Below are 22160 nucleotides of genomic sequence, written 5' to 3' on the forward strand. Positions count from 1 at the left end.
ACCATGAGTAGGTATCAAAATGAGACCAGTGAGAAAATGTGAAAGCTTACTTCTCATTCAAAAGTTTTAAGAGAGACTTTTAAGATGAAACAGAAACAGGAATTCATATCTTTTAAATCTTACTTTGTGGTGCACATGAAAGTGTGGGTGTTGAAGAACAGAACAGCAATCATCTGATGAACAGCTGCAATCTATGCTAAGAACCTCACTGAAACCCATATTAAGTTGAAATACTGGAGGCCTTTTTAAACACATAAAAAATCTCTGTGTGCTTTTTTGGATAACTGCTTTATCTGGCAACTTGATCTGTGCATATGATTCAATATTTACCAGTGATCAGCACCAGTGAATTTGTAGTTTGGTAACACATAGGGATGAACCCCATCTAACTGGTATCAATGCAGTAACTGTAGTACCCCTGACTTACACTCTTCTTACAGCATCTGATAGTTTTAAACAGGAGGATTTATTTAAGGATTTATTAAGGATTTATTTAAGACTGGCTCCATTTCCTTTTCCTTTACTTTTAGAATTTTTTTCAAAAAGTATGTAAAGGAAAAGTCGGAGAATGGATATTACTGGAAATACTGGATCCACAGGTTTGTAGTAAAAATCATGCAATAAAATGGAGGGTTTCTTGCTCTACAGGGCTTAATTTTAACTTACTAATAGAAAGATTGCCCTTCAGCAAATACACAAGTAATGTATTTTTGACACTATGTATCCTAAGTAATCCTAAATTGATTTGTCAGCTAACTTTTATCCCTAATTTACAAAACTACTCATTAAAACCTTCAAGACTTCCCTTTCTTCCTATAGATAGCTTCATCACAACATAAATATCAGAGTTTAAAGAGGGAAATCATATTAAATATTCAGCCATTTTCCTTTACCCTTGCAGGAAAAAAGAAACTGTGTTAAAACTGTCAGAAAAATCTCTTCATCCTGCTGCAGTCTTCCATCCTCTCCAGATGGTAAAAAGAACATGATTTTTTTTTTCCTATAATCAGTGAATTTTGAGGAAGCAGTAGAAGACCCTGCTGAATTTCCATTTGCAGTGACTTCTTCTTCCTCATTTCAGTTCTTTCCTCCCTATTTCATTTTATAGCCCAGAAAAAACAATAATTGCTCTCCTACCTACGTTCCTGACGTGATTTTGGTCTTACAGTGGAATCACTGGCTGGCCTGGTGGTATGAGAAGGAGAATTTGGGGGTAGGAGAGATGCATTCATCAAGCAGACTGCTATCTCAAAGAAAGATGCTGCCCTGGGATGTGTGGCCAAATAGAACATGCTGTTGCTGGGTGTGAGTAGGAACCTGGGACTTCTTATTTATCATTTTACCAGACTTCGGAATAACACATTTTCTAGCATTTCCACAGGTCACATGGTATGAGGTTTTAAGTGTAGCCTACAGGTTTTAGAGCAACAAAATTCTTCCTTATTAGAATTTAAATGGCTTTTTTTCTTATTTAAGTAAGAAGGAAGGTTGTTAGTAAGTGCAAACAAGTTAACTTTCAAGCACTGCACTAGACTTCAGCAATTCTTGCATGACATTAAATTTTATGTAGGAGCTGTTCAGCACACTGGGGATTGATAACATTTTGAAGATACCTGTCATGTATGAAAATTAAGAGCAATGCATGTTTGTAGGCTCTGAACACAGGAACTTCTCTGCCATACCTTGCTAGTGAATTTGATACAAAGCCAGAATGTCAGAGTTGTCCACCATGCTGCTCCTGCCTGCTCCAGACTTGTGGTGGAACAGCTGGCAAGTCCCAAGTATTCACTGCTTCTCTGTGACACACCAGCAATCCAAGAAAGCATTCTGCATGACTGGACAACTACCCAGGCTTTCAGGGTGAATATAATTTTTACTACATTTTACTATAGAGTTATGAAGAAATAAGATTGGTACAGCCACAATACCACCACTGTAAGGTACAATGCTATCATCTAGGTATAAAAGTATTCACAACCCCTTCACAGGGATCTGATAAAAAGAAACTCCCAAGAAACTATGATAGAATTTGTAAGACAAAGTTTGTGAATCAAAATGTCTGTCAATGAAATTGAAGAGTCATATGTTTCCTTTTGTGCTGTTCACCATAACTTTAATTCATAACTACAGATCCCTCTCCTTCTGTGCAATTTACCTGTTTGTTAAGACAACAATCACTTTAAATAAATGCTGGCAAGGTTAATTTTTACTGTATGTATAGCTGGTCACTTCTGAAAAGCATTTTTTATATGCTGCATAGGTTAGTACATCCCTTAAAAAAATTTAGTAGTCACATCTGCAGTTTGAATGTTTCTTTCTAAAAGACAAACCCAGGCCAAGCAAGACAAAGAATCTGCTGATACACACATGTCACTCCAAAAATTCTCCTGACAAAGTTCCCACACCCAATTTAATTACTTCCCTACTGTAAAAACACTTTCCATCTGCATTTATTGTAATAGTTTCAAATCCAAAACTAACAGACTATAAAGCTAGCTAAATAAATGAATGATATTGGCCTTAGGTCCCAAGCCAGGAGCTATTCTGTAAGGCTGTGTGTCTCCAGCATTCATTTTTATGCTGATGTTTCATTTTATGCGCAGTGTTTTCACTTAAGCCTTGTTTAGAGAAGAATTACCTTGCTCCAGGCTCTGAAGTGTGATGTGCCACACAGAGCCCTCTAGTGCTGTTCCAGACTGAGTTCTGTAAGAGATTCCCCTCCAAGACCAAAAGTCATATTGTAACCAAAAAAATCCCACTTCAGGCTGTATACACAGCATTGCATATGCTCAGGCTAATTTCAACACTGCTAACTCTCCAACTGAGGCTGCAGAGCTCAAAATGAAAAGTGTTTCTGTTTTAAAATGCACTTCAAAAAATGAAACTACCTGATTGACTATTTGTAACATGGGCTCTCTTGCATGTTCAGGAGAAAAACAAAAAGTATCTTACTCCTCAGACTCAGCATGAATTTAACTACAGAATTTAACTACTGTAAGAAATTTCCTGATGTGCAAAGATAGTAACAGTACATCGCACTCTGGGTCCTCAGGTTTGTTGCAGTTTGTTTTTAATCACACTTTTATGAAATTACATCAGACTGGAATTCACTGTTTTTAAAGACTGAGATACAATAGTCTCATTTGGGCAATCATGACACTTAAAACTACACACTTGTATATGAATGTTATGCTAAGTTAGGATTCTCTGTGGTGTCAAAATACTCAGAAAGAATTTGAACTTTATAATAAATTTTAATCCAAAGCAGCAGCACAGCAGATAATTTCTTCATTTAGAAGTTACAAGTACTGAAGGGCAAAACATGTTTCCACTGAAGTCCAGGTCAAAACTGCTACTGACTACACTGAAAGTATACTTGGACAAGAGAACTTTCTTTTCCCTTTTCAGTTCTTAGCAAACTAAATGAAAAAACATATTAATAACAGACATGAGTTAATCAGAGAAATTCAGATGGTGCACAGTGCAGCTCAAGCCACAGATAATGATAACAACTTTGGATATTGCAGGTGACCCTGAGAAGTTCCTGCTGCAATAATTAAGAAACAGTAAGGATGGGTTTGGGGGCCAAACTTTGAATTATTTAACTTTTCTGAGTTTTCAGTGACAACATTAGTGAAACGTCAAGTTTATTTTGTGGCTCTCCCCTCACAATAAAAGCTTCTGAGTTTTTATGACACTGAAATAGTTTTCTATACAGAAGCAAGACAAAGACAAAAAGCACTCACTAAAAATTGAAGACAACTATCCACCAGTTTACTAACCACCAGGAAGATGTGCATCTAAAACAGCTACTACTTCACTAGCTCAAAATGATCCATACACATACATACATGTATGAAACATAGAAGTTAAATCCATTTACCTTTTCCCCATGTACATGAAATTACAAAATACTATGCTGGAAATGAATATATGGCTTCTTCCCAGCTGACGAACACAGCATGCTTTTCACATGTGAAAACGTAAGTATTTTTGATAAGGGCAAGTTTTCCCAAATAAATAATTAGTTTTTCACACTGGAAATAAACCATATTTTCAATAAACTGCAAGACTCAGTTATGCAGAAAATGGATAACTGAAGAAAATGAGGTCTGATCACACAGGTTTCCCTACACTATTTAATAGTTGGGATTTTTTTTTTTTTAATTGAAGGTGACAATTTAATTGAATGTGACAGTTCAGTGTGATGGCATCATCTAAACTCAACAACCCGGACCCTAGGCTGCATCTTTGACTGGGAAAAGGGAAAAAAAATATTTTCCAGAGTTCCATTACACCCGATCCAACCACTTGTTCTTTGCAAAATGTGACTCTGGGGCTCTGATGCTACAAATCCACAGCACAGCTCAGCCACGCTCTCCACCACCACGCCACAGCCAGTCGGTGTCGGCTCCCCAGTACCGTACCTGGGATTCTGCGTCTCTGAACCATCGGACTCTGGACACGACTTCTTTACCTGCAAAAGCAAAGCAGTGCTGGTTACTCTCACTTGAAACACCACTTCCTGTTGCTCCCCGTTCACGCACTTACAGCAGAACTTAAAGCGGGTCCTGCTCTGCTCACCGTGATCTCTATAAAATATTTCCCGCACTTTACAGCAGCGGTTTGCAGTACTAAACAGTGTGTTTCATTATTATCCCATGAACAGCTGCCAACTGCACTTCCCCAGGCTCCATTAGTAGGTAAAATGTTCAGCTAAAATAGCTTGGGGAGTAGCCTTAACCAGGAACAAAGAAACCAAAGAACCAGGTTCCCCACTTTGAAATGAGAAAGCCATACTGTTCTCAGCTTGGCCAAGAAACGTTTCCCAAACTGATACTGCTTCTGTTTCCTGCTAAAGCTCAAAATAATAAACACCAGGTTCTGGGGCAAAGCGCCCCGTTAGTTAAATAATTCATACGGTATTTTTAATTTTGTGAATCTGCTAACTGTATGTTAACTGTGTTTTCCTATTGCATCAATGAACACATGCACTGTTTTCACTCATATTTAAAATATATGAGTACGTCAAAGGAATGTTAGCTTCCAATTTGATCTCCACAATGCTGTAGGCTGATTGGAGGTCATAAAATCCATCACTGTAAAAAAAAAAAATATATATAAAACTGTTCTCTTGCAGACTTGGTATCTCCTTGGGATCTTCATGATTTCCAGCAAAAAATTTAATTGCACCTTCTGGTAATCTAAATTACTTGCATTTTCAGCAGAGGAAAAAACATTTTACTCACTAGCTTGCTAATGCAAAATCCAGGGCTCTGTGGGAGGTTTCAAAGCTCCAGTTTTAAAGCCACCTAGAAATATCACTCACTGAGGCTCACTTGGAGTGAGACACAATAAAAAATACATTCCCTTTACAACCAGTAAGTTCAACGACGAGTTTCAGGATACCTTGCATCAAGAAACTCTCCTATACTATTTTGTTACTTTAAAAGTATTTCAGAGGAAATAAAATTGTGACTTTGACTCACTTCTATTGAAGTTATTGACAAATGATAAAACACTCACCGGGCCCAACAGAAAAGAAGGATTAGACTAATGCTAAATATTATATATGTATATAAAATCCCTCAGCTGAATGCCATGCAATGTCACTCATAGAGATGAGCCACTCACAGAGCATGAGACACAGTCAGGGCTCACACAAACCCAAACTTGACAGGCACTATTTCATAAACATTCAGGTGCAAACATCATTGCTATAGTTTTATGTTAACCACATTGTTTTTAAAGTAGCGTAACATCTGAAATACAATAAAATGCTTCAGATATATAAGCACATGACCATCTACCATGAAAAATGCCTTTGTGTGCATTATTCAGGAGAGTTTGTCTCAACTGAGTCACAGAGGATTTGACCAAAAAAAAAATAAATTCATTTCACATATAAAACATAATTTAAACTTATTGAAAATGTAACTTAGTTAGAGCTATAAAATACAATAACACATAATTAAATTAAATACATAATTAATTAAATACATAATTAAAATTAGTTAGAAAAATAAGTGTATGTCTACTACCTATACAGTATAAACGGTAGCAGAGCTGCTTTTTCCATGTCCCTTCAGCATATTTTTGCTATCTCCTTGCTCTTAAATTTACTGGCATTCATACATTCCTTTCCAATTTCTTTGCTGTTCTGTGGTTGCCACCAGTAGCACTGTCTGTCACATTTGCACTGGGGCTCAGATCTCACTCCCCAGGTCAGGAAAGTTCAACCACTTTTAACCAGTTGAACCAGCTACTGGAGAGTCTGTCACCCAGACCTCCCAACACCCAGATTTTGCAAAGTGATGGCATGTCCTGTGGTGGGCAACTACTACAGAAGCCCAGAGATAATGCCAGCACACATTAGCATAATCTGAGCACTTTTAATATACAGAATATATTAAGACCTCTGGTTTTCCTGGCCAGGGATGTGAGATGCAGTAGTTGGACATTCACAGACAAGTTTTCCTACCATAGCTCACACTACTACTGCATTTTGTTTTGACCGGCATTACAAAGCAATCGAAATATCTGAAAGATCATACTTTACCTGTATAAATTAACATTAAACATTAAATTAATATTAAACATTAAAAAAAAAAACCACCAACAAAAACCCAACTGATAAATTTTGATAAAAGTTGAAAGGTCACAGAAGAAAAGCCACTGACCAATTGTATCAAAGTGACTCACTTCCTGTGTGATGAAACAAACTTGGAGAGGAAAAAAGTGAGTATTTTTTATTTAAGAATATTGCAATAAAAGCAAAATACTTTAAAATACTTTAAAAAGAATATTTCAGGTTTGCTGGTTGGCATATAGATGATTCAGTTCATCTATGATCATTATCTGAAGAAATGTACAGAAGCACAGAGTATAGATTTGTCTCTTCCTCTGAGACTAAATGTAAACTTTATTGTGTATCTTTAGGGTCCCTTTTTGAGAAAAGAGATTCAATAAATAAAAATGTTATTTCTTAAAGGACAATGGGATGAGGCATGGGATTTTCTTTCAAGTGGCCATATGGAATGAACAACATTTCTCTTTAAGGCTACTCAAGTAGCAAAACAAATTCTGTTATTCATAAAATTATGCCACCCTTGAAGGTGAACAGAAAATCACTGTGAAAACGTATGATCAAAGACTAAATATTGTTTCCTTTGTCTTCAGCTGCACTGTTTTACCTCTTAATCTGCCTTGCTGACTGTTTTCAAAATAATTAACTTTCACTAACACCACATTTATTTACATTCTCATGTGTTAAATGCTATAAAAAGAATCTTTTTCTTTACTCCTGCTCTGTTTTCCTTTTCCCCCTCTCTGTTTACACAGGTTTTCTCACCATTTTAGTTAAATGCATGTTGAGAATCATTCACAAGAGTAAGATTCCAGTTTCAGTTTGAATGCTGTTGAACTGCACTGAACTTTTCTACTCTGGTTGCCTGCTACAAAATGTTTGAAAAGTTTCAGCTAAAAACTTTTAAATACAAATATTTGTGAGAACAGGCTGTTGTGCTCATGTTTTGAATGTCACGTCATTTTGATGCTGATTGGCTTCAGTGCCTGAAAACTGGAGGAAAAATCCCAAAACTGAAAGGGGAGGGGGAGAGTTACCAATACCCAGGAATTATAATTTCTGTGAAATAGTGCCCACATTTATTTCAGTTTGTAGGATTCTAAAAGGCCTGTTGTCACACTGTTGGTGAAGTCCTCTTGCAGTCTGGCTCCTGAATTTCTGAAGACCCTATCTGCATTGAATACTCCTCATCTCAAAAATGCCGGTGCTGAACACACTTTAGGATTACTTCTGAGTGCCAGGAGAACCCCATGCCATCAGGAAATTTGACATTATCAAAATTGTCCTCCCCTTGCTTTGTCAGTTCCGTCTCCCACTACGCAGTACCCGGGGTACAGGGTACCCAGGCAGTACCCTGAAAGAAAAAAACAACTCTGTAGACTCAAATGAAGGGAAGAAAACCAGAAAAAAATACAAGGAAAGAGAACAGAAATCAGGGGACAAAAGAAGAATGGGATCTCCACAGCGGCAAAACTAGAGGAGAGCAGAAGCCAAGTGAAAAGAATGTGACAGATGTAGGGGTGTGATGTGGACAGCAGAAGAATATTGGGACTAGCTGAGATGGAACACCACAGTTTGTTCCCCTCTCTTCTAGCTTTGGGACTAACACCACAAACACAAGTCTAAGCTTCATCAGATAGCTGTGAAACTCATTACAAAAGTCATTAGTGACGAGTCTACCCAGAGCAATGGACTAGTTCTGCTTACTGCAGCTGTACTGAAGACCTAATCCTAAAAGGATCCAAGCTGGGAAACTACACTTTGAACTTAGGAGACTGTGTATAAATGCTACATTTATGTAAAAACACGAAAGTCCCATTTTGCTTAAACTTTTGTTAAAAATAATCATAGTTATATACAATTTTTACCTTCTCCTCTGACTTGGTTCATCAGAATTCAAATATGAACACTGTTCAAAGTGTCTGATAATTTGAGGTCACAGTGAAAAAGAGATACATTTATTAGGCAGCAAAGAAGTGTAATATGATAAATATTTACATGATGAAGGATTTTATATTAATTGAGCTTTGAATGCTTCATATTTAACCAAGATTGAGTGAGGAACATTAAAAGAAAAATCTAACTATGCATTCACTGAAAAAAAAGAGACACCCCTTGGAAAGCCTAGGATGTCAGGTAATAAGATCTGCACCATAATGCGTAAGAGGCTGAATTTCCAGAGGCCATATGAATTCTGGCATTTCCTTGCTTCTGATGTTTTTCTTTGCAACATTAACATCTTTTAACATGATTTTATTGGACCCCATTACACTAAATGTTAAACCATGAAGTGGTCCTGCTCCATGAGGTGTTCTCACACGCACACACTGGTGGTATTAAACTCGTAATGCAACACAGGTGAGAAATCCCTTCTAACACTTACAGCTGAAAAATCTTGCCACATCAGCACTAAATTATTCTGGCAATGAATCTGCTGAGTTCCCTCATCTACTGACCAATTATGGCCTTGAAGATTCCTCTTAAATCAGTAGGGTTGCAACAGGGTTGAGGAGAGCCTGCAATGCTTTGGGCTTGGAGGAAGTAGCTATGCATGGTGGAATTGTGGAGACTCTAACATCAAGGAGAGAAGAATGAAAAGTACTTTTTGCAGACCCAAGGACAACCTCAAAGCACATCTTTGTGCTTGCTCTGCCTGTGTGATTGCTCTGGAGTACGAGCAGAGCAAGTGCACTTCAGCTGCCTGGATGACTCCCTACAGCAAATTACTCTGGAGAAAGCTGACCCATCTCTGCTTGCTGTCCAGGGAAGGGACTATGTATGCACAACAACTCCAGGAGAGGATGGAACAGACAGGTGAACAATTTGATGGAAATATCAGGTAGAAGAAAGAATATGACTCAGGATATTAGTGACACTGCAATGAGAATGAATAGTAAAGAAAAGCAGTTCTCCTCAAATATTTTTAGACATGATAATTTAAAAATTGACTTTCATAGTTTTTACATGGAGTTTTATAACTATCTTGACAACAAAAAATCTTAGCAGAGACTGACTTTACAATGCCTTTGTATAGATCATTTGCCAAAGATTTCCTTTGCTGCCATGATGTCATTGATACCACAAAACACTTTAGTATCATTTGCTTGACCAAAAATAATGGGGCAAAGGCTTGCTTACAGATAGTGTTGGGATTTAGTCTCAAATTATAGCCAGGCAGAAAATACACAGGCTTTTAATTTAATTTAAAAAAAAACAAAAACACAACAAAAGTTATTGAAAATTAAGCAGTTTTTTGATGACTGAATTCAAATAATACTGCAACTCTGTATGTTCAATGAAGCTTCAACCAAATCTCAGTGAAGCTTCTGCAAAATCAAACATCTGAAAAGAATTCTAAATAATCCCAAATTCTGAACTAATTTTTTCACAGTAATTTACTATTCTGCCAAACTTCCATAAATCTCATAAGGATTTCACTTACTTAAACCTATTCGATGGTCTCTTCTGTTTTCTTAGTAATGAAATCATTATGCTGCCAACTACAATTGACAACTCTAATCAAAACAAGGTTGAGGTTTGAATACACTTTTTTTTTAAAAAAAAAAAAAAGTAAAGTGAAAATTATTTGAAAGTTTTGAGAATGAAAGCAGACTGCCAATGCTGACCTTTGCATTTTATGTAGCACTGTAGAGGAGACTTCACAGTCAAAGACAACAGATATGTTTCTGTACCTCTAAGGGGTGAGAGCAAGGGATGGGAACAATGAAAGTCACCGCTGTTCCACCATCACTTCTGTTTCCCATGCAAACCTTTCCTGAGATAGATTTTTCCCTTGATGAAATGCATCATTCCTGCCTCTCCTCCCTCTTGCCAGAGTAGTACAGTAGTAACTCTGGTCTACACCACTGTGAGATGGACATCTAACTTGCAAGGAAAACTAATCCAGAAGGGATGTGTTTAGTATTAAATACCTATAGTTCAGGCATCTAAATCAGCCTAGGCTTGTCACATAAGGCTTCCTTTACATCTAACAAAAAGATGCAGATGTATTTCACTGGTCCTAGAGTAGTCATCCATTTCAGACAGAAGGGAATTACACCAAATTACCTGTGACTAATGGCTTCTACTCTCCACTTACCTGCTGAAATGCAGGTGGTTGGGAAACACTGAGGAAATGGAATGGTGCTGCAAAAGAGAGAGGGACAAAGCCTGTGTGTCTCATGATGTCCTTCATGAAATCCTCTTTGTTGGTGGCACCGATTATAACAACGGAGAGATATGGCTCCCGTGGAAGTTGCATGTTTTAGAGCCTCAGCTCCTTTGAACCAGTCACTGAACTTGATAATTTTAAGAAGGAGCTATGACTTTAAAAGCATAGTATAATCTTAAATTCTTTTACTTCTTGAGATGACAATCTTCATGACTTTCACAATGTTTTGGATTTTCTGTACAAATTGCTGCCAATAACAGTGTGGACAAACCAGGAACCGGTCCATGCACAGCCCAAAGAGCTGCAAAGAGGCATTGCATTTCCTTTAGGTCTTATTTCACCAGTCTGGAATGATGAGCAGTGATACACCAGAGCTCTTGCTGGTGTGCACATTACATAAACATTGAAGTTAATGGGAATTTAATCAATCCAGGTAAATGCCTTTTTCATACTTCCAGTGAGACTATAATTATAATTTCTTTTGTGCACACTGCAGTCTTACCATTGACACTAGCCTTTGTAAAACATAAATCAGAAAGCTATATCCAGTATAAAACTCTATTTCTATAGAGAGATTTTAGAGAATTAAGGTATCATAAAGGTGACATGAACTGACAAAATCTGAGACAACTTTACCTCCTTAATTTTCTTATTCACATGCTATCATTGGGGACTAAACATTCCTTCCTTGGTAATTTCTTGCTAGTGGAAGGGCTCCCTATGTGTTTGTTTTTGCAACATGACTAATGGGTTCACACAGTTCAGAACTCTAAGCGTCTTTAAAATCTTTTATACCTGCAAACATTTTTAAAACACATTTTAAATTGCCTTTGGCACAAGCACACTAAAAATATCAGAGGGTGTAACAGTCAAGTCATAATTTAAGCAATTGGAACCTGTAAAGCACTAACTTCTACATTTTGAAAATCATTTATGCATGCACTGTGGGAAAAACTGGCATTCTTTTTTCTTTTTGTTTGTTTGTGTACAATGAAAGAAGGAAATATGCCTTCCCTTAACTGGTGGGTCAGGCAGAGCAAATGCCACACTACAATGGCACTTTTTGTTTCAGCCTGGGTTACCTAATAGCTCAGAGCTCACAGAACACTTTTTCCCTGCAGCTGGGGGGGATGGGCCTGGCTCCCCTTGAAAAAGAAAGAAAAAAGGGAAGGGAAAAGAAGGGAAGAAGGAAGGAAGGCATTAGCTCCCTATGGATGCTAACTGTGAAGCAGGGAGTGAGTGTGGAAATTACAGGCCACACAACTTTCTCAGTCTCACTTGAGAAAGTGGCCTGGGAATTCATAAGGAGGAATTAAAGCAATCCTCAGAGACAGAAAACAGCCTTGCAGGTGCTGTTTGTCTGTTCCTTGTTTTCTTGCAAGAGAAAGTTGAGGGGTGGTGTACCCCACTGACCAATGATAGAGATGTGTAAGTTTACTAACTGATAAGAGTTTTCTTTTATGTACTTTCATGTATTGTTCTATAAAAAAGCCCTGAAGTAATAAACTGAGAGAAATTCTCCAGTTTGACTCCACAAGAGAGTCTGTGTCGTTCTTCTCGCCATTCCCAATCGAGCGACAGCTCCCCATTCAGATGTTCCAAAGGCCAAAGGTTTGGAAACTCCACCAGCCTGGAGCTCATTTATCAAAAAATTCAGATTCAGGAAAAAATACTAAAGCACTAACACTATTTTTCTCTCATTCTCTTTTCATTTTCTTTCTCTCATGTTATTTTCCTAGGTCGCTCCCTTCCCCCCACCCCCACCATCTCTTAAGAAATGCCCACTCCAACCCAAACACAAACCTTTGGCTTTTTTTTGCCTTTTCAAATCAGCACTGCATCTCACTGAAGCTGAATCTGCAAGTTTACCCTTGGTGTCTTTGTGGTACCTTCAAACTGGCCATCAGCTAGAACACACCATTCTTAATCTAGAGGTGGAAAAATGCTTACTGTTCTTACCCCAGTTATGTTCCCATAATCTCCTCCAGTTTTGTTGCAATCGCACCATTTTTTTTTAAGTGTTTGCTTTTTAAATATCAGCATTCCTAGATCACATTGATTAATTTTCAGGAAAAAACATAATGAAATGCAGGAAAAGTTATGATGTACATTGCTTTCTCTGTTTCATCTTGTGATTCTTCAGCTCCACAGAAATATTGTAAGCAAACTAGGTGTATGAGAACCGCTTTGGAGGTTTCATTTAATACTCAAAGGAATACCAAGTTATCTCCTGTTATATGCATAAAATTCGGAGCCTCCTCAGAAAACTTGAACTTATTTTCTTTCCTTCTGCTTTTCAAAACCAACGAGGGCCAACAAATGCAAAGAAAAAAAGAGTAAACTTTGAAGCTGAAATTTAAAGCAATGAAAGTCAGGAAGTTCAAAAGTTAATGTTCCTATGGCTGTGTTAACTTGGCCATGTTGCAAATAGATCATGCAAATACTTCAAGCTATTTTGTTAAGGGCCTATAGTACTGTGCCATAAAGCATAATAAAACATGCTGTTTTCATGTGGAAACCAATTTGTATGAGGAACAGTACAGTGTATTTCTACTGCTGATGCAGACTTCTCCACCACAAGTCAAGTATCTCTGCCCCAAGGCACTTCTCTGTTCTGACAATGCTGGTGTCTCATTGGAATCCAGCTTCCCCTTCTTTCGTTTAAGAGCTTACATACTGACCCCCCTCCCCGCAGGAACAAAGGACAACTTCTCTCCTGACTCATTTGCCTCATCAGAAAATAATCTGTCTTTCCCCTTGAGATCAAAGAACACTTGTCACAACGTTTCCATCCCTCACTTAGATGAAATTCAAACAAATGGCCTTGTCGATCATCTCTTCCTTTCTGTTCTTCACCATCCTGGTTTTTACCAAGAAGCATATTGATACCCCAGTGCAGTAGAAAACGCAATCCTACATCTATTAAATAATCAAATACTCATCCTCACTACAGATGATGAAATACATCCATGTAAAATATTCTGATTTAGCAAAGAATTTCTTTTACTCTCCTTATACTTTCTGTTTGTCTCCTGTGTTTTTAATATACATATTGCCATGTGCTAATGTTAAAGGAGATCAGCCCCCAGAAAATGTGCCTTCTTCTTGGTTATGTTTCTTAGCTCCACTGAGAGCTAACCCACCAAAGCTGGGTCAGTGTTAAGTAAGCAATGCCTGAAAAACCATCACTTTCACTATCCTCTCTGTCTTGGACAAGCATACTCATCAGCTGCATTCTTCATCTCAGAGCTAAGAGACTTTAAAGGCAAGGATTGTGGTTTTGAACTATATTCAAAAAACTCAGGAAAAGGAAAACAGCTCTAATGTCTTCACAATACCCTTACTTGATGTGACCTTTGTACTAATTAGTTTTCAAGCACTGAAGTCTTCATAGGAAGTACAACCTGCTTAAGAATGAATGAATACCTGACTCAGATCATGGTCTGACAGAATGGGATGGAATAGTTTGGACACACTGAAAGCATTGTATATGGATTCAGCTACATGACAACTTGATTTATTTGCAATCCAAAATAAGTTCCTAGGTTGAGGTTTGAATTATTCCAGACAACACAGTAAGCTCTTCCTACAAGCCCTTCCAAGTTTAGCCGCTTGTTCACTGGTGCCAATTTTGCTCAGACACTTTTCAGCCAACTTTTCTTCACTTTTGGTCTTACCCAAGCTGTATAAGCCAGATGTAATGGTAGGAGACCAGTTATTACCTGCAGTGTCTGCCAGCATAATCCACCCTTTGTGACCTGTCCATCACACATATGTCATACAGAATCAGAGGTAATGTTGCACACATCCTTCAGAAAGGGAAACTACTGCAGATGTTCAGTACACTTCTTAGTGTGCAGCTAGTAAGAAGGACTCAAGACACTTCTGTGTTTTTTGGATCCTTCTTCATCTCTCAGGAGTGACAACCATGTTCGACTGACTGTTGTGACGTCGAGTACCAGAAAGATGAGAAAACTTAACTGAGCATTATTCACAGATAATTAAGAACATCTGGCATCTTCATTATCTAAATGTTGATAATTTTTGTCATTAAAAATACCAGTTATTCACTGCACTCCTTTACAAGCTTGAAAGGCAAGAGTATGTTTATGCTGAGTACATGTATGGAAACCTGAGAATGCAAACAGGCTCTTTGTGACCAACTGTAATGACTGGAGAGTGAGATCCAGTTCTGCCGAATTCTGCACGGGCAAATTCTGCACAGCTGCCTGAGGTGATGCTGTATTCACTCCTCCAGCAAAGGGCATTCCCTGAGCAGAGGGGCTGTCAAGCTTGAGACAAGCCCACAGAGGTTTAAGCTTAGGCCTAAATCGGATTGTGGTGGTTTGGCCGTTTACTGTCAATGCAACAATTCAGAATAATGAAAAGTAAGTCTGAATATGCCTTTGTAGGACAGGAGGCTCAATTAATGCCAAGAAGCAACAGGTGGACAGAGCAATAAGACAGGTTGGAAGGAGATGAACACGGTAATATGAGCAGGTAATATGAACATGATTTTAGCCCTGCACCTGCCTACCTATTAACAGCTGGCAGAGTCCATTAGTGGAAGATGGGAATTATGCTAAAACAATACTAAAATAAAGTAAAACTAGAAGAACCCCACCATAAAGCCCCAGCAATAAAAACTCTTCTACTATTCTTTTAGATAGCTTTTCTCCTGGTAGTAGATCAAAGGTATTCAGCTATAAATATCTGATTTTTCCACAGATAGTATCTATGAACCCGATCATGAACAAATAATTTGGTCTGTGAAAACAGCCCGAGCTGAAGTCATCAGCTAATTGTACAACACTAGTATTTTTTGCACAATGGACTGAGGCCATTCCAATTAAAACCACCTGCTCAAAGTGTATACAAATGACTAATCTAAAATTATTTTTAAAAAGCATGTTCAAAACTTTTGAAAAAAGTAGAAGGTAATAAACAAGTGCATATCATAGTCTACCCAGAAAATTACCAATTAAATCTCCTGTACACTTACAGTGAACAGCTGTGCTTTTTCCTAGCTTCATACATTTCTGTTCTCCCACATTACTGAAGTTAATTTGTTTAGAATTTTAGCAACAATTTCTAGCAGCTGTTGTAACAATTATAAACTATATCAAATAACTAAGAACTTCAGCAACCTATTTCTCTCATAGTAAGGATGCAAAAGATTATTTGCCGTTCCAACTACTTGATGGTGAAAATGAAATAATCAGTTTTTTGTGGCCCAGATGTTATCCAACATGTGAAAAAATAATTTGTTGGAGGTCAGATAAAAGGACACACAATGCTAAAGTGTAAAATCCCACAAACATTGGATATAAACTAAAGATCTATTCACATGCATTTGTATCGTCATCAGGGAACCAAATCTACTTTGTTTATGGTTACTTTAATTTTCAGTGCCTTTGGAACATGTCAGTAAAACTGAAGAAAATGCTGTTAGGGAATGAGTCTCCCTTTTTCTTTTTTTTTTTTTCTTTTAGGGGTAAAATTAGCAAAGGCAAACCACAGTAAAATTCTTTCAACTAAATATGTAGGAAAATATACTGCACATAATTGCACTATAGTTAGTACATATGCTAATAAACACCACAGAAGCAAACTCCCATGTAGTGAGACTACTTTTTATACATATGATTTAGATTTGATTATTCAAATATTAATGAACATTTACAACACAACAGTCATTAAAAACCCTGTTAATATTGTAGGGTTAAAATGTCATTCAGGGAAATTAATCATAAAAGGATAAATTATTGATAGTATCTATACACAGGAATACAGCATGCATTTGGTTGTGTACTAGTAACAACAACAGCCACAATTAGAAATCACATTAAGAATATTTAATTTTGGTGTTGTCACTTGCATTATGCTGTAGTTTCAAGCACTAGCCAGAATAGCTGTATTTACAGCATAAGGTATGTAAATAAATCTCAAACTATCAGCTAATAATATATTTTTCATTACTAGCCAAGTGGGACAACATCAGAGGCAATATAGCTCATAAAACACTGCTCCAAGAAAAGAACCATTTGATAGATCGTATTTCAGCTCACATGTAGGCCAATTTTGTCTCTTTTTCAGGTTTGAAAATTTGACTGGTAATATCTCACTATAGATCTTTAGTATATCCAAAGAGATTTTCATTTTTTTTATTATTAATACTGCTATATTAAAAGGCATAATTTTAAAATATTTGAAAGTATGTTTTAATTTTAAAGGTGTTTTATATAGAAAATAGTTGAACTAGCTTTCCAGAAGCAATCAATTAATTTTGTTGGGGCTTGTTTTTCCAAATTCATACCATTTTGTTTATATTTGATGTCGTCCAGTAAATTCTTTAGCCAGCAGGCAATTACTTGGAAAAAGGAATTCTTCCAATTTATTTTGGATGGTTTTATATACCCATCTAAAGCATTAAAGAAAAAAAAAACCCTTTAGTTTAGGAAAATATAACAACCAAGATTCCCTAAACTCTCAAAGCATCCAAAACAAAAATAAAGAGACAGCTTCATAGTGATGGATGAATTTCATGTACCCAGGCCAATGCCCAGGATTTACAATAAAGCATATTTTCAACACATCTGCAGCCATTTCTCCCACAAGAGTCTGCATATTTGCCCCTATTCCAGACAAGTGAGCAAGTGTCCTTTGTCTCCTGCTCAACATGCCAAATCTCCTGCATCTTTCGACTCTCCTCCCTTCTCTCCTGTCTCCCCACCCTGATCCTGGAATGTTTTGGCCACGAGGTTAAGAAAGATTCCCCCATTTATCACAACCTGCCAAGCACAACAGGGTCACAGTCCCAGCCCCAGTGCTATCACTTAGCTAATCCAGCCCCGGCACAGGCATGAAACTTCAAAGATATTTTGCCACGGGCAAAAGTTAGTCCTTATTTGCTTTAAAATCCAAGTATCAATCAAGTTAAACTGTGCTTCAGTGGAGCTAACAGTCTGAATGTTCAGAGCAACATGGACATTTGGTTCTTAGCTTCGGCTCTAATTGAATGCAGAGCTCACCTGGGATAGCAGCACAAATATTTCAAGTACAGCAAAAATCTCGTAATGGGACAATTCGTTTTATCCATGCAAATACCCTCGATAAAAAGAATTGTTCTCGTGTAAAAACACAAAAGAACCTTCTGGTGCATGTGAGCAAATAAGTACAGAATACACAGAGAATATCTGTTTATGTTAAATCACTTCAGATTTTTTTACCTTCCTAAGGCTTTATTATGAGTTATACCAGATGAGCAGCCAAACTTACGTGATTGTAAAGGTTAATGACTTTTAAATATGCTTGAAATTAATGTGAAGAACAATTATGAATTTACTGTGAGAACAAGCAAAAGACTTCTATTCAATATCTAGGAAATAAACAGTCAATTAACCCTAGATAAAATAATACGTAAATTTTATTATCCTGGGACTCTGCCTAGAGATTTCTGTTCAACCTAATGCAAACTTTGCAACAATTATGCTTTTTAAGTCAATCCAGGTTCTTCGTCAAAGTGTATTTTTAACTGCATCCTTCTAGAGCTAAAAAGGGATCCATCTTAATATCAGCTTTTAAAAAAATCTTCACCTTTTCTGCAGATATTTACTTATAATTGAATACTGTTTAGTTATGTATTAATTCAGAGTAATGACTGAGTGTTGCAAAGAGAAATAAACCACACAAGTAATATCTTTCCTGTTAAGATATTACTGAAATGTATATTATTTATTTTTTCCAGGAATATGATTGAAAATATCTTTAATAGAATAAAATATAAAAAGGAAGCAAGTAGCATATTAGCTACAGGATTAAATTCTGCAAACTGCTCACGTACCCTTTGTACATAAATTTAATACAGCCATGATCTGCTTTTATTTAAAAATACTGAAACATGTTAAATTTTTAATCCCTTGTGAATAAAATTCACTAAATAAGTTTTACAATTCAAAGTTTAAAACCGAACAAAGTGTGAATTATTTCCTCCAGTCTCCCAAAGTAAATGTAAATTCAATAAAATGATGTATGACTCTTTGCAAAGACAACAACAGAAAAGAAAAAATAAAAATTATACGTAAGTATGTGAACGAGACAGTATGCAGTGTGGTTTTTCATCTGCTTCTTCCATTTAACAGAATGTACAGACATTTTCACAAACCACATTCTGTTTAAGAAAATAATCTTGACTTCTAATTTCTGCAACAGATGAATTAGCTTCCTTGTATGTGCACTCTAACACATACATATATATGTGCATGCATGATCACACAAACATACAAACATACAGATGTTTACCAAAGCCAAATTCAAGTTCTTTTGCTTGATATTATCTACATTCACACAAGGTTGCTGCTATTTGATTTGCTGTACAATTTAACAAGATATACTTTTACAGATCTCAAATTATCTTGGAAAAATGCTTTGGCAAGAACTTTTTAAATTCAGGAATTCAAAATATTACTAGGTTTATCCACTCTTTTCAAATTTACTTTAGAAAAAATTTTAACGGCACAAAAGTTACTGAGAAAGTCAAAAGCTGTTCAGCTGAAATGTATTTCAGAAAATAGTGAACAGACCAAGAAAAGAAACATGTAACTGGATCCTGCTGCTTGCTGCTTACCAGACCACAGGCACAAAATCGAAGACCTTACTGGCTGCAAGAATTTATCATACCTTTCTTCCAAAGAGGTTCCCTACCTATTACAGATCCCTATGGCTGTAAATGCCTATTTACAGCTGGACCAAATTGCCTTGCACTTTCTTTCCTGGGACTTTGCTTGCTGCTCTAGGACAATAAAACAGCACTCCCAGAGTGAACCCCGGCTGAGTTTCCCTGAATGAAACAGACATTTAAGGAGCAGAAATCCCCGTGCCAGCTCCCACCGTGGCCTCTGCACTGCTGCTCTTGCTGCTGCGCAGACCCCACGGCAGGGAACAGCGTTTGAGTACAACAGCAGCACATGCACATAGGTCCCCTGAAGAAAGCTTTAATCACAATATATTCACCAAAAAAAATGGTATGTTCAAATGCAAAGTGCATTAAAATTAATAGATGGCATTACAGAGACAGTAAACTTTGGAGGAGGTAGGACCGATGCTTTAGCATATTTGCACTTCGGCATGATTTTGTTCCAAATGCATGTCTAATCAACTTAGGAATTAAATAAAAGGATTTGAATTAAGTACTAGAAAAAAAAAATTGCATCCACAGTTTTTGTAGTTTAGGGATAATTAATTTGAATTCAACTTATGTCTAGACACCTGTCTCAGCCCACTGGCCTTTAAGTGTCTCTTATATATATGTTGTACTATGTATATGTATTATTGAATAATACACCAAGGAACTGCTCACAGACATAATATTTGCAGCACATTATAGAATGACACATTTTATTTCTTACAGTGCAACCTCCTATGGTAAACAAAAGCTGCTCCTGAAAGAACCTGATGGATGAATCCAGTCCTGTGATCTATCTAAACTCCTGCACTCTAGAGCCACACAAATACCTTGCTCCAAAACCAAGTTTGAAACTGCTACTACAGGAATTAAAATCAAATCTCCTTTTCAGAATATAATCTGAATGAGAATCAATACCCATCTATATTTCCCATTTTATCACTAAACAATATTTGCATCAATATTGCAAATTAAAATCCATCATGACCTTACCTCAGTAGTCTCTGAAGAACAGAAACCAACTCCCCAGATATGCAAAGTCAGTTTCCAGGACAAAAAAAAAAAAGAAGAGAATATCTGTTATGTTTCACGCTAAATATCTTCCACTGCAGAGCAGCTAAGGTGTGCAAGCAGGTTTTCGGCACCAAAAAGCTTTTGCATCGGTCAGCTAGGTTTTTATAAACTCGGGAAAACTGAAGACACTTTCTTCTTCCTTGAACTGTCACACCGAGCCTAGCACAGCCCAGTTACTTAAGTTAACTAGGAGGAGATCTAGATAGTAAACAAGCTTGGCTCTGTCCAATGGCTTTCCACACCCTCCTGTTTATAGTAAGATGACTTGCATTCAGAGGTCACCCCATCAACAGCTCCTGTCTTTCAGTGGGTATCTAATGTGCTGCATTTATCCCAAGGCTCTTTTAATGAAACCACCTTCCTGGTCCCTGCTCACCTCCTGTCGCTATGACACATCTGCTCCTTATTGTGTAAAGCCCTATTAAGTGTTAAAATATACAGAAAAGTCATACCTGGGCATATACTCTGCAAGTAATTCAGGTATTTATAAGTGCTTACCTTGTCTGTGAATATTAGCAACAGAAAGTCTTTTTCAAGATCAAAGAATTTTGCCAGCGACATTCATCTTGTGAATAAAAGAAATTCAAGAGGAAGGAAGATGGATGTCATTGTTTGATCTGGATTTAAAACTTATACAAATACTCCCCAGAAGGATAATGCATGTGTCTGTGCCAGATAATATTTACTTGAATATGTTAACATGCTGGAAACAAGAGATGAGGAGTGTCCTCGAGCTCTGCTGTAAAATGATACAGAGCCAAGAAAAACAAGGGTCAAGTGCCAGGACCCCAGTGAAAACACCAAGTCAGTTCTGGGCTGAAAGAATACATAGAATTGATGGTTCTTACAAAACACAGTACAACCACAGCAGTGTAGAGCCTCCTAGCTATCATTTTTTAGGCAAACAAGTGCTACTGGTTACAAGAGGTTTGTGATCCAACTGGCAGTTGTTGTTTTCTTCATACAGCACTGCAAATCAAAAGAACAAACCACCTGCAAATTGCATATCACAACAGATAGAGCTAAATTAGCTGTATCTTAAAATAGGGACCAGAAAACGGCGTTTAGTATTTTCCTTCAAAAGTCTTACAAAAATAAGAACTCCAAATTTCTACCAGTACTTTTCCTCACTCCTTAGCCATCGGGCAGCACTAGGAAGTTCAGCCTTGTTTCAGTGGGGATATGAAACTGAAGATGGCACTCTCTCCCCATGCAAACACAAGCCTGACTGCTGCTCAGAAATGCTCTTTGAGTGAAAGTTACACCTGTAGTACATTTTCGGCATCATTTTTTGTCACCGCTACAGCATCAAAATGACAGAATGCAGTTTGGCTCTGCTAAAGCTAATAAAACAAGACTGATGAACTGGGCTAGAAAGCCATGTCAGTTCAGATTAGGATATTCGTGCCATCATTTGACAGGTTCCACGCTTTATGATTAGAATGGACAGTCAGGACTGTAAGGGCCACTAATAAATGCATCCATCCAGATGCCAAAAAAAGGTACCTTTTTTTGGTACTTAAACCGTCATTAAAACTTAATGAAGTTTAAATACAAAAGTTTTTCTCATGTGAAACCTCACTCTACTTTTATAAAACACTTGCACTTAGAAATACAATATACTTCCTTAAACAGGTGCCTGTCAG

The 22160-nt window shown here is 37.2% G+C and overlaps 1 protein-coding gene across 24 annotated transcripts in view; it reads right to left on the bottom strand.

Moving 5' to 3' along the window:
- Positions 1-22160, bottom strand: part of EYA4 (EYA transcriptional coactivator and phosphatase 4) — a 143963-nt gene that overhangs the window by 64545 nt on the left and 57258 nt on the right. For 23 of the 24 annotated variants that reach the window (XM_014263616.2, XM_014263618.2, XM_014263617.2 and 20 more), the window contains exon 3: positions 4428-4477. In XM_014263616.2, the coding sequence (XP_014119091.2) occupies positions 4428-4477 (50 nt within the window). Of the gene's footprint in view, positions 1-4427; positions 4478-20433; positions 20641-22160 lie in introns of those variants that run through there. The other variant, XM_014263627.2, reaches the window with a different exon arrangement.

The sequence above is a fragment of the Pseudopodoces humilis genome, chromosome 3 (genome assembly GCF_049639895.1).
Source record: "Pseudopodoces humilis isolate 2021_Gansu_Grassland_sample_001 chromosome 3, ASM4963989v1, whole genome shotgun sequence".
Lineage (NCBI taxonomy): Eukaryota > Metazoa > Chordata > Aves > Passeriformes > Paridae > Pseudopodoces > Pseudopodoces humilis.